General features: G+C 38.3%; 1 protein-coding gene across 1 annotated transcript; it reads left to right on the forward strand.

Annotated features, from left to right (window-relative positions):
* The first annotated feature begins 8840 nt into the window (after positions 1-8840).
* LOC113312677 (uncharacterized mitochondrial protein AtMg00310-like) lies at positions 8841-9587 on the forward strand. The gene has a single exon (XM_026561412.1). The coding sequence runs from the start codon at positions 8841-8843 to the stop codon at positions 9585-9587; it is 747 nt and encodes a 248-aa protein (XP_026417197.1).
* Positions 9588-13899: the final 4312 nt, after the last annotated feature.

Here is a 13899-nt window from a genome sequence, read left to right on the forward strand (position 1 = left end):
TAAAAACCAGCAAATCGTTTTTCCCCATCTACACACACACGATTGCTTTACAGAATCCCTCTGCAAGGTCTCATGTTTTCTACTTGTGTAGGAGATGATCGACAATTACAGATCGCTCAACTCTCTACTAGCAATAGAATGATCAATAGAGTAATCTGGTTGCGCACCCAAACCAATCTAAGAATCAATCATAAACCCTAGATATAATGAAAACAAACGATGATGATAAAAACTTCAAATAGGTTTGTATTAATAATAAAGCTTCACTCTTAGAACATTGGATTCATCTTAATCAACAGAGGATTTAGCTACTCATATTACAAAAAAGATGAATAATGGTGGTTTCCCCCTAAAGGGGTAAACCCTAGGTTTCTGATGTAGAATAAACCCTAGCTTGTGATATGAGATGATATGATATATGATGTGAAAGGACTAATACCTATTTATATAGGTTTACATTGCTTGACCTTCAAGTATCTAATTCGTTTCAAGAACCCGACCCGAAAATACAAAATAAAGACCCTAACCGTGAATTTTGGCCTTCAACAGTATGCATACATGTTTGCATACTTAAATTTCAGTTAAATCGATGGAAATAAGTATGTATACCCGTTTGCATACTGAAAATCCGTTTACATACCCATTTGCATACTTTCCCTGTCTTCGATATTTGATAAAAACTTGTTTTTTCCCACAAATTCTTCGTTCGAACTCGGAATAACCTCACTCTGTTCAATATGGTGATGAGAAATCCTGAATTTGAATGATTTAATCTCGGTCTTTGGCCCGTCTCTTGATTTTGAGCGTTTTGCTCCTTTTCGTCGCACTTCTTCCACTTCTCTTGGACTTGGGCACTTGGATACTTGGTTATTAGATCTTTTTAGCATTTTGTAGCTCTTTTTTGGATGATTCACCCAATAGAGACAAATTAGATAAAACAAGAGTAATAACACAAATACATGCAAGAATAATATCTAAAAAAAGTATGGAGTTGAACTAAAATCATAGGAATTATGCACTTATCATGCATCAGTCATCTATGAGAGATATCGGTTTAATAGTTGGAATACATTCGGTATTTGTCAATTTCAGAAATAACATTCATTGCGTATCTTAAGGATTTCCGAAATTGGTAATATATTGTTTTCCAAACGAGGTTCGGTCATAACACTATATATAATGAGTCTTGTATTCTTACAAACTCATCCCTTGACACACATCTTGATTGATCGTATGAGAAGCAATTTGTTAAGACGTAATCTAATTAGGTGAAATATCTTGCATTTACCTTCGATTAAAGTCTTCTTTGGGATCAAGAATCTTTTAGTAGTACCGTTGGCGGGATAGTAAACCGTATTGTTATTTTAGTTTTTTAATTGATTAATTATTTAATTAGGAACTAATGGTATAATTAATATCCTTGATAAATCATATTTGTGTATTCTACGGTCCTATTCTTCTAATACAATGCCACTCAAGTTTGTTTAAGGATTTGACTATTACAGATTTAGCGATTCAAGATCTGTAGATAGAAATGTTGTTCAATCCATGTTAATTGACTTCGCCTGTGTGTTGATCAATAGTGGCATCAAGTTTTTTGCAGCGGTAACTTTGAAGTTTGAAAATTTAAGATTTGAAGACGTTTCTTTTTGGTTTTTGATCGTTGCGTTACTTATTGTAAACTTGATTCTCTGGGATCCAACAAATTGTTTATCTTGATAAACATAAAACTTGCAGAAAGATTGAACAAACTGTCTAGTTGCATTAAGTTGCTTGGGTAAAGCTTGTTCATTAAGATTGATTATTTTGGTAATCACTATCTTGGTTTAATATTTGACCAAAAGAGTTTAAATATTGAATATGTGAAAGATCTTTTACTCTAATATATCACTGATCTAAATATTGATTTTGGTTATCGATACGTAGTTGGTTATTGAAATAGATTTAGTTTTTTGTTGTTTCGAGTTATGATTCAAAGGATTTGAGAGCGGAAGTCTTCACAGCGTGAAGCAACTCAAGATAGTGGACTCTACCTTTGAATCCACATGCGCACACCAGATTGGTTGTAGGCGCGGGATACTGAAGGCACGTGGTAACTAATGAGTCTTTACATGATCTCAGCTATACGAAGTTGCGGTAGTCAATTTTTAGCGGCTTAATTCTTAGAGTATTCAAAACTGAACTAGGTCCTGAAGTTTTTCTTACAAGAAGTTCTCCTAATTAAAAAAAATATTGTATGTCATGTTATTATTTTATTTTCTATATTATAATTATTATCATAATTATAATTTAGTAGTTGCACGTGTACGTTAATCAACTTGGTACCGGTCACATAGTTAGTTCAGTTCGAATTCCGACTATCTCCAAAGCACACCTTGATTTTGGCTGTTAACTTATTGTTTAGGTAAGGTTATACAAGGTGTGTATGCATAGGTTGAAAGATTGTGGTATGCTAGTACTCTTGTAATTTCACCGGTCATACGACTTAGCTGCACATGGGTCGGTCCCTTATAGGTGGCATGCACAAACTTCCCAAATATACTAGCAACTTCACTAAGCACAACAAGGATGAAAGGTTTAATTCCTTTAAAGTTAAATGTTTTCCTTACTTTCCACCAACAACAGAGCAGACAAGCACATAAACAAACTCAGGCCACCGTCCTTGACATAAAGAAGTTTGAGTAACATATCTTCTTAAATATATTAATGGATAGTTATAATATCGTTATTTTTTTTTCTTTTGCTTGTCTACCGCATGAGAACTTTAAATTTCATATCTGCCAAACGATTCAGGCAGTAACCCATTATGTTGATTATTGGTCTCATATGGATGTTTATCGTTGGTGGAATGCTGATAATATGTTTATTTCCTTGTGAAACACAAGTCTTATTGAGGTGTTGGAGATGATTGTTGTGCACAGCCTTTGCAACAGATTTGGAAAAAACAGAAGGCTTGAAGTGGTTCATACAACTTTTTCTTATACCTAAATATATACTTTTTTTTTACCTCAAAATGTTTGGTGGTTAGTTTATTTAACAGTTAACATCAACTCTTAAAGACCTGCTGCCCATTTAAAATTCTTACTTTAGGTTTGATTTGTCAAAGATCCTTGGTGATTTAGGTTATACTACTATACTCTTACAAATTACCAGTCGTGAACAACGAATAAAATTTTATTTTCGGTGCCATCCAGAAAGGACGGTAAATTTTTTTCGATTATTCAACTAATGAGGAAAATAACAAAAGTTGCAAAACTCAAATATTTGGTTAAATTTGAAAATCGAATAAACATCACAAATATGAGCTATTTTAAATATGTACCTATTTGGATATCTCTTTTAATACCGAAACAAATGTTTACGTTAACATTAATTAGCATATATAAAATACGGTTGAATGTCTAACTTCTTTCTGAATCACTCGGTGGAGATTAGTCTGTGCGTCAGATTAATCGACCTATCTTTTAACAAGTCCCAATCAAATAGGAACCAAGTTAGACATGATAAAAATCACATAGATTTAACTACTTAACAACAACTAAACAAAATATGAAATGATAAAAGAGAATTATCCTTCCTCATAGCATCACCTCCATATGCAAACTGAGTCGTATACGGATAAGTATATAGTAACTCCTGTTGATGACGTCTTAAATAAGAACCATATGGGCTCATAAACTCTACTTATATGTCGCATCCTTATAATAGCTGATGAAATGACGAGGGTATACAAATACACCACAATTCATTTCATTTCAACCTATAAGGACGATATCTTGTGTGACCGTCTATGGACAAAGTCGAGACAATACGACAACATGATATTTACTCGACAATAATTACGGTACTTAAATCGATTGACTATAGGATCAATATCAAGTAATATGGATTAACGTACAAGTATATTTACTTTATTATAAATATACAATTATAATAAGGAAGTAAAATAAATAACATAACAAGATTTTGTTAACGAGGAAACTGCAAATGCAGAAAAACCCTGGGACCTAGTACAATTTTGAATACTCTCAGAATTAAGTCGCTATACAAAGAACAAAAGAGAACTTCGTATAGTTGAGACCAAGTAAACTACCCCAAGTTACTTAGTTCACTCAGTATCCCTGCGTCTTCGACCGTTTGGTCACGCACGTGAATCTCAAATCAGTATCTTGAGTTGCTTTACAAAGTAAAGTCTTATGTACTCAACTTCTTTTGATCGTATTCTAAAAAGTAAAAGAACAAATCGTTTGGCAACCACTTTATTCAATCTTCAGTATAAAGATATGTTGAGTTGTTGACAAAGGCTCTTATGTTTAATCCAGTAAACTCCCTTGTCGGGTAATATCATTCTAAATCAGTAACTTAGATTTAGATTCACAACTATCAGATCCGAATGTTGAAGAAAACCACCAAATGATAGTTGTCGATCTGATTTCCTTTTGATTACGAAACGTTACTGCAACTTCTCTTAACCCCTTTGTCTTTTAGGTGGGGTAGTCTAGGTATATATTTTATTTTTGATGCGGCGAAATATTGTTATATTGCGTGTTGCATTCAGACCCAGTATCTCCAGTCCGTCATTTTGCGTAACACCGGTTTGCAAGGTCATGGTCTTGGCATGCAGCATGCTTTAGATTTATTCTCTAGTGTGTGTAGTCTTGATGCCAATATCGATTTTACTTCCCCTCATCCCATGAAGACTTTGGCAGTAAAGTATTTGATGTTGTCGTGAAGGAAATGCCCAATTTGAAATGTGTACTCGTGATCTAGCTTTGTGTCAATGCAACAAGACTGGCCATGATCAGGACTTTCTTAAGGAAATAGCGATTGAGGGGATTAATCAGAAAGTTGGACCTCAACAATTTAGTGATGTGTTGAAATATAGGTTGGGTATTCCTTTATTCACTGAAAGAAGCCAATATGTGTTTTGTAGCAGAGACATGGATTGCCATGGAGACCACGCCTTACATTATACGCATGAGGTAGGATTCAAATTCCGCATGACCTTGTCCGTGACACTATAGAAGACATGTATTTTCTTGCAGACGTTGCAGTGAGAAAAGAAACTTCAATGGGTTTTCTGTTTCATGATGGGGGTGCACTTCGACCTGCTGACAATCTGGTCTACAACTGGGATAATGGTAGAGACGTGTGCTTGGATGTCACCGAGGTTTCATGTTTCATTTTTGGTGGTATCCACACTTTCCATCTAGGTTTAGCGCTGAGCAATGCGGTCAACCTTAAACACAATAAATATTTTGACAAATGTTTGGCTCATGGTTATGGCTTCGACACGTTGGCTTTCTCTATGCTTGGAGCACTTAGGGATGATTTTGTGGACTTCTTTAAAAGTCTTAATAATCACCTATCTAGAGTTGATATCAATGCTAAGAAATGTAACTACTTCTTTTACTAGGGATTGTTATACAAAAAAGGATTAATGCACAGCTTGTCGTCAGGCTTCTGACTAGTTTCTTGAAATTTAAAATGTAATTCAATATTATAATTTGAAACTTGATTTGAAGACAAAGTTAACTTATTTATTTATACATATATGTTAGATCCACGATTTCAAGCCAAAAAAGGAAGAAAAAAAAGCAAGATAGAAAAAGAAAATACGAATTACATTCTCCAAATACAAAAGCAAAAGAACCCATCAGTGGAGAAATTCCTACCACTAACACTGAAGTTATTGCTTGCCAAAAGAAGCACAAAAAACTCATTGAGCATACTAAGAACAAAGATAAGTTGTTGAAGAAGAAAGGCACCAACATCAAGGCTGCAGCTAGGAAACATCACTCTTCCTTTGCAGCTGGTATGGAAACTACTATTACCCCTGAGAATATTTTCCCAAAACTCAATTACCAGCATCATTACCCAAACCCCAATAATGTTATCCCAAATTTCTTTGAAACCCATCCTTCCCTGTCTGAAATACAAAACCAAATCAATGAGGATTTCAACAAACAGAAAAAACTTCTTTAGGAAAGAAGAAAGCATGAATTTAAACTCAAGGTTGTTAACACTGAATTACATCCTCAGTTGATTGACCCAAAAAGGAAGCTATTCATCTCAGATGTAACCACTGATCATCTCTTACATCACTGGGACCAAACTCAACCTGCCAAGAAAAGTAACAACCATTGCATGCAAATGGAGGAGGATCACCTGAACAACTTGACTACTGGAAGCCTTGAGGGAGCTAATCCTTTCCTACCCCCTCAGGTAATCTTTTCTATAACCAGTTATCTCTGTCAAGGCTTACGTTACATCTTTCTCAAAGTTATTATTGCTCTGATCCATATCAATCACATGTTTATTAGAGTTACTTTCTTAGAATACATAATTATAATTTTCACATATCCTTCTATTTCCTATTTCTGGCGATTTTATTATATTTTGGCTTGGAATTGCCAAGGTTTAGGCCCGCCAGCCACTAGTAGACACCTAAATAATATGCTAAATAAACATAATCCAGACATATTCTTCTTAGCTGAAACCAAACAACAAACCAGAAACTTGAAAGTCATCCTTAGCAACATAGGAGTCACAAATATTTGGTTTGTAAAACCTAGAGGCAAATCTAAAATTGCAGGGGGCCTTGTGCTAGCTTGGAAAATCAACCTTAATGTCACTATTCAGGACTTCTCTAACCATCGTATAAGTGCAACTGTTTATCCTAATGATGGAGAACCTTGGTTATTCACAGGCTACTATGGCAGTCCTTATACTACTCTAGATAAAATTCACTCTTGGAAAATGATAGAAAATATAAACTCTCATAACACCTTCCCTTGGTTGATAATGGGTGATATGAACTTTGTCTTGCATGATCATGAAAAATTCAGCCAACATCCTATTGATTATCATGAAGCTAACATCTTTTTGGAGAAATTGGAAGCAACTAATCTCACTGATTTAGGCTACACTGAATGTCCTCTCACTTGGACTAACATAAGAGTAGGCCTCCAGCTAACAAAACAAAGATTAGACATAGGCCTAGCAACTGAGAGTTGGCTTGAAACTCAACTAAATTCCACCATTTCAAACCTACCTTCCATTGGCTCTGATCATAATCTCATTCTTCTCAATACCAACCCAACTTGGAAACAAGGTCACATCCCATTCAAATTCTTTGGTCCCTGGCTTGATCACAAAGATTGTAAGGAAATCATAGCTGAATGTTGGAAGACTCAACACAAAGGCTCTCTTGCTATTTAGATAGCTAGGAAGTTAAGAGATGTAAAAATCAAATTAAAGAAATAGAACAAGAAAATTTATGGAAATATCAAGACAAATATAGAAGACGGTCTTCAACACTTGGAATGGGTTACTAAGAATCAATTCAACACTAATAGAGGTCAGGCCATCAGAGAGGCTAAGCAGAAAGTGGAACATTGGCAAGACATTCAAGAAAAGTTCTAGAAGACTAAAAAGTAGGGATCAACTCATCAAACTGGGAGATAAAAAACACCAGCTACTTTCATATTTCTGCCAAGAAAAGATGCAGAAGAAACATAATAGTCTCAATTCAGCAAGAAAATGACACCTAGCTTCACAACAGTAATGAAATTACTCTCAGCTTCACCAATCATTTTGCTACTATGGCTACTGCTGAACCTATGACCATCAATCAATCCCTCATAGATCTCATCCCCACCACTATAACCAATACAGAGAATATTAACCTTCTAAAGATTCCCGATACTATGGAAATAAAAAACATTCTATTTAGCATGGAAGGAGACAAGGCTCCAGGACCCAATGGATTCCCACCAAACTTCTTCCAAGCTAACTGGGATGTAGTAGGAGAAGACATAATCAACATGGTTCAAAATTTCTTCACTTCTGGCTTCATTCTCAAAGAGATGAACTCCACCTTCATCTCTCTCATTCCAAAAACTGATAACCCAAATACCCCAGCTCAATTCAGGCCTATATCTTTATGCAACACCACTTACAAAATCATATCTAAATTGCTAGCTCAAAGACTCAAACCTCTTTTACCCAAACTCATATCACCCTTTCAATCTGCCTTTATCCATGGCAAACAAATCTCTAATAATATAGCAATTGCCCATGAAATTATTTACCATATGAACACTAGAAAAGGGAAAAAGGAGCTAATGGCATCATTGAGATTAAGATTGATATGGCTAAAGCCTTTGACAAAGTCAACTGGGAATTTTTAATTAAGTTATGACTCAGATGGGCTTCAGTACTCAATGGTGCAACCTAATACACCAATGTATTTCTACCACCAACCTTGTTGTTTTGGTTAATGGATCACCTGGAAAATTCTTCAAACCTACTAGAGGACTAAGACAAGGAGATACTCTATCACCTTATCTATTCCTATTTTGCATGGAAGCCTTATCTAGATATCTAATATTTGCTGAATCTCAAGGGCTCATTCATGGAACCAAAATATGCACTGAATCCCCTACTATTAACCATCTTTTCTTTGTTGATGATTGCATGATTTTCTGCAAAGCCAACATGACAGCATGCAACAATCTCATCAAGATCTTTCAAGATTTTGGTCAATCCTCTGGACAACTGATCAACTTTGCTAAATATGGAATCTTCTTCAGTAAAAACACTTCCCCAGACATTGTTGATAGAATAAGTGATGCCATGCATGTTCAAAGGATCAGCAGCACTGGCAAATACTTAGGCTCCCCCCTCTTCACCAACAGAAGCAAGATTCAAGCTTTCAAGCTTTCAAGCCATATGTTGATAAGTTAAAACACAGATTTGCTGGTTGGAAAACTAATTTATCTACAGCTGGAAAAGTCACTCTCATCCAAACTGTCACTTCAACCTACAACATCTATCAAATGAATTGCTTCAAGATCCCAAAAGGTACCTGCAAAGAGATAAATGCCATACAAAGGGATTTCTTCTGGAATAAAGATAAAGACAAATCTAAAGGATTATTCTACATTGCTTGGGATGTTGTCAACAAACCTAAGGAACTAGGAGGTTTGGGTTTCAAAAACATGGAATATTTCAACCTAGCTATGACCTCCAAAATTGCTTGGAGATTAATTGAAGAACCAAATTCTCTCTGGAGCAGTACTATGAAAGCAGCCCATTATCCAAATCAAGAAGTTATTAGAATAGATACCAAACCAAAAACAACTGATTCTTGGATATGGAAAGGAATTCTAGAAGGCATATCTTACATTCAACAATACTACATATGGAAGATTGAGGATGGAACTAAAATTCACATCTGGGAGGAAAGATGGATTGCAAACTTTCCTGACATCATTCACAAACCCCCTCATTGCCATTCTAACCTCAAAACAGTTAATCAACTTTTCAATGTTCATGGAGAGTGGGACACCACAATCTTAGCTCTCTGGTTTACCCAAGACATTCAAGACCTCATAACCCAAACTCATCATAACCCTACCTCTGAAGATACTATAAGTTGGAGCTTGACTAATACAAGGAAATTCTCTGTCAAATCTCTATATGACAAGCAGATCAATGAAAAGTATGCTAATGATACTATTATAGCTCACTGGAAGCAGATATGGAGACTAGACACTACACAAACTATCAAACTCTTCATCTGAAAATGTGCACATGACATTCTTCCAACAAATGCTAAGTCTGCTAGCATTTTGAACTATATTGATCCCATCTACTCCATTTGCAAAAAATCTTCTGAAGACATCATCCATGTTCTCCTAGCCTATCCAGCTGCCTCTGAAGTTTGAATTAAAATTTTTGGGGAAAACCACCAAATGTTTATTGCTTACAGATCATTCCATGATTGGTTCAATAGCTGGTTTATTTCTAACAATCCGACAGTCAGTTAGAACTTGCTACCATTTGTTGGTTCATATGGAAGGCTAGATGTGATCAGGTTTTCAGGAATATAAGCCCTTCTGCTACAGCTACTGCCCTGAAAAGCACCCAACATCTATGCAATTTCTCTAGAGTAAATCATAATCCAGGACATATTTTAAACAATCTCTACTACCAGAGAGACACCAGTGTTCAGAATCCAAGCTCTATCAACCTGAACAGAAACTCTGGAGGAAAATTTGGAATCACTATTAGCATTCACATTTTAGAAGTCAAAAATAATATGGCTAATAGTGATTTACCATCTGTTGATGGTGGATTTTAGTTCAGGGCTAAAATTGTAAAACCAGTATTTAATGCGCTGACAACCTGCAAAGGGTAAAGCCGTTTGATAAGTGATGAGTACCTCTTCACTTTATTTATTTGAAGCAATTCAATAAATACACAAAATTCACCCAGAATGGTGCATGTAGCAACAATACCAAATATTCTGTAAATTTTAGCATTATTAATTAATGCATGATTTTCCTAGTATTTCCTGTGATGTTCCTCGCCAAACTCTCATTATTAGCATGACATGACGACTGAGTGTTCACTCTCAGCAGAGTAACATGAATCTCCAAGTGCCAATTTTGAGACATGTACGAAATAACCGTACAGGCTACATCATTCTCTGACAAAGAGAATTTCGAATCGATGTGCTTTCAACTTGATCGAACATATTTAATTTCCTTAAGAAAAATCTGGACTGTCCATATAAGTCTCAGAAATGATCGCGGCCACACAAGTTAGCCGCGCAATTTAACAAGCCTAGCCAAACCTTGGCAAGAATGGGCGATTGACGTGATGACCACCGGAGGGCCCACTTGTGCCCTAGCCGGTCGAACATCACACGAACACCTCCCAAAAATGTCAAACGCCAACCCTAAGTAGGGTGTCCGTACAACTTTGTAGAGGTTCGATCGAACATTGAATGTCCAGGGCAGTCTTAAAACCATCGCAACCGTCCAACTTCGCAAGCGTGGTTGGACGGATTAGATCATCCCATGAATGATCAGAGAAGCGTCAACGCACCCGTTGGCGGGCCCAGTCCTCACCTACCCGACCGACTCTCTCACGGCCTAGCCATAGAGCAGAAAACGCTTGCTCTAAGTAAGGCTGGCGTGATGCTTAAAGGGTCGTGGATCGATCACAACCATCCAACTTTGCCGGCATATTTGGATGGCTTAGATCGCGCCTAGGACCATTGTACAGGTACACATATGTTCACCGTCGAACCAACATGGGCCCCACACGGTCGGTCTCCACAAAGGAGGAACATAGCCTGCCAAACCTCTTATCCAAGTCACGCGTACGTGACCGTTTTAAAACCCTAATTAGGGTTTGCGGCGCTGCATAACTTCCGCAGTTCGATCGCTTCCATCCATCTTCGCCAGCCTAAACGGAGGGTGTAGATATCGACTTAAGAGGTACCAAGAGTATCAACGTGATCACCGTGGGCCCACCTATGCGTGTGACCAATTGGCCTAGGCTAACCATGGCCGAGCGCCTCGAAACGCACGCCCAAATGAGGCATATCACGCGGTTCCCAAATCCTTTGCGGCAAAGGATTTCTATCACAAATCGATCACGACCACTCATCTTTGCCAGTCGAATTGAGTGGCCTAGATCGCACCTTCATGAGACAAAGTGGTACGGACTTGTACACCGGCAAGCCGTCCACACGCATTCCCGGTCAGTCCCACCAGAAGCTTTGTCCATGCTTGATTTCAGTCAAGCTAAAGAGTGATGCTTGCGCACCTCTTTAAAACCCTAAAATCCATCAACGGTCGTAAACGTGTGCCGCAGATCATCTCGTCCGTCCAACTTTGCCAGCTTGGTCAGACAACCTAGGCTAAGAGTTAAACGGCCAATGAGGCACCTTTGTGATCACCGTCCGTCACTTTACCACAAGGAGTGATCGGTCAAGGGATGGCCCCCCCATGCGTCCTTCAAACGATCACTCGAAGATGGTTGGGAATGCAGCTATTTTAAGACGCTTAATCCGCGACTTACTCCGTTAAGCTTTAAAACAGCGATGCTTCATACATATTTATTGTATTCGATGCATTACATGCATAAAGTATACACGATATTTCATGAATATCGATTTCTTAAATAACTCAATTATTTAACCTAGCACCGTATGCTACTTCTTGTGGGTCCCACGATCCACTCATTCGTGACATCAAACATGTCACAAACTGGGGGATACTTACTGGGGTATTGGTCTGGCGGTTTACAACGTGTGGCGTGCAACACACCCATTTACAAGAACGTGTCAGGAGGCATGGACGGTTAAGGTGATGAGGGAAGTTGGCCAAGACGTGATCGTGTGACCACCTACACGACCCCACTACTCCATCATTCAACTTCCTCCACTTCCTACGAGATGAAGGTTTGCGCTCAATGACTTGTATAAATAGGTCCTTCACCTATTTTCAAACACACGGAGAAATCAAGTGTTGTCATAGTATTCAGAAAACACCCAGAACTGATAGCTACATTGTGCAAGCCAGTTCAACATTCTGATACAAGTCATAAACAACCAACACCTTCACAATCTCAACACCTTTTTCGCTTCCCTCCCTAAGATCAACCCCATCTCCTTCACTTTCTGACCGAAGCAAGTCTGGAACGGCCATTTCTTGGTTTAGTCCAGAATTGTATAGATTGATCTCTCGAATCAAAAAGTACTTCCGTGCAGTGCATTTGTTTAGGGTTTAGATTCATTTCTCATACACACACACCCAAAATTACCAAAACCAGCAGAAATAGTTTTCACCCATATACAATTGGCAACCACGGTGGGAGATTAATCTCTCGGTTGTGAAGTCAATCTCTTCAATACCCAATCCCATTTGGCTGATTTTAAAGATGGCTGGTCTTAGGACTCCCCCAACAATTTCAAATCCCGGTCGAAGTTCCTCCAATGAAGATACCCCCTTCCTAATGGTGTATCTGATGGTGTAACTTCAAGAATCCCAATATTGATCGTGTTAGCGCGAGTGCAGGAGATTCACACGAAGAACATGGACCTGATCAAAGAAACGATAAACGGCATACTCGATCTCCTCATCAAGATGGCATCAGATATGAGCGATTATCCTGTCACTGAGATTTCTACACTGGGGACTGATCCTCACAATGATCATCCTCAAGTCAATAGTTCACTATGAACCAGAGGCCGGTGGATCAGGAAGCGGCTTCTCTAGTGGAAAATTTATGCGAACTTTTACACCTCTCGAAGAATCAGCGGGCGGAGACGTTTGCTGCAATCAACCGGATAGCCCTGGACGTGCATTTGACTCCTTTGCGTCCAGAAGCCTCGAAAACACCAGAGATGTCTGTGAATAATGTCACATTTACAGAAGAAGACATGATGCCGGAAGAAGGTCACAACAAGGCCTTACATGTTACTGCACGCATCAAGGATTCAGAGTTCAAGAGGGCCCTCATCGATACGGGAGCGTCTTCGAATGTGATTACTCTCAAGACACTCAGGAAGGCCAAGGTTCCCCAAGCAAGATCGTGCGACAGCCTACCAGACTTTGAAGCGAACCAAACCAACACATACGGGTATGTCAATCTGAATTTATCTGTAGGGCCCGTCCAATCAAAGGTGAAATTCGAAGTCATAGAAAATGAGCCGTACTACCATATGATACTGGGGATACCATGGCTTCATGAAAATAGGATCGTCCCCCCGACGTATCACCAATGCCTGAAGACTATGCTGAATAAAGAAGTCGTTCGTATTCCTGCATCATTGTCTTCTTACGCACCAATATGTGGAGTGAAATTATTTGAACCAAGAGAAGCGCTGCGGGAAGAATCATACAAAGTTCATTGCACCCCACTCCCCACATGGGCGTCAATACAGGAAGAGGACCGACTTGCATCATTGAAGGCTAAGCCTCACGATGCACTGACAAAGCGTACCAATTCTTCTTCATCATGTGAATCCGCGACCCACGCTCACACTAAGAGGGAGCGAACTTTTGTGGAGAACCGTGATCAGAAAGGGAAAACCGTGTA

The sequence above is a fragment of the Papaver somniferum genome, chromosome 9, assembly GCF_003573695.1.
Source record: "Papaver somniferum cultivar HN1 chromosome 9, ASM357369v1, whole genome shotgun sequence".
Lineage (NCBI taxonomy): Eukaryota > Viridiplantae > Streptophyta > Magnoliopsida > Ranunculales > Papaveraceae > Papaver > Papaver somniferum.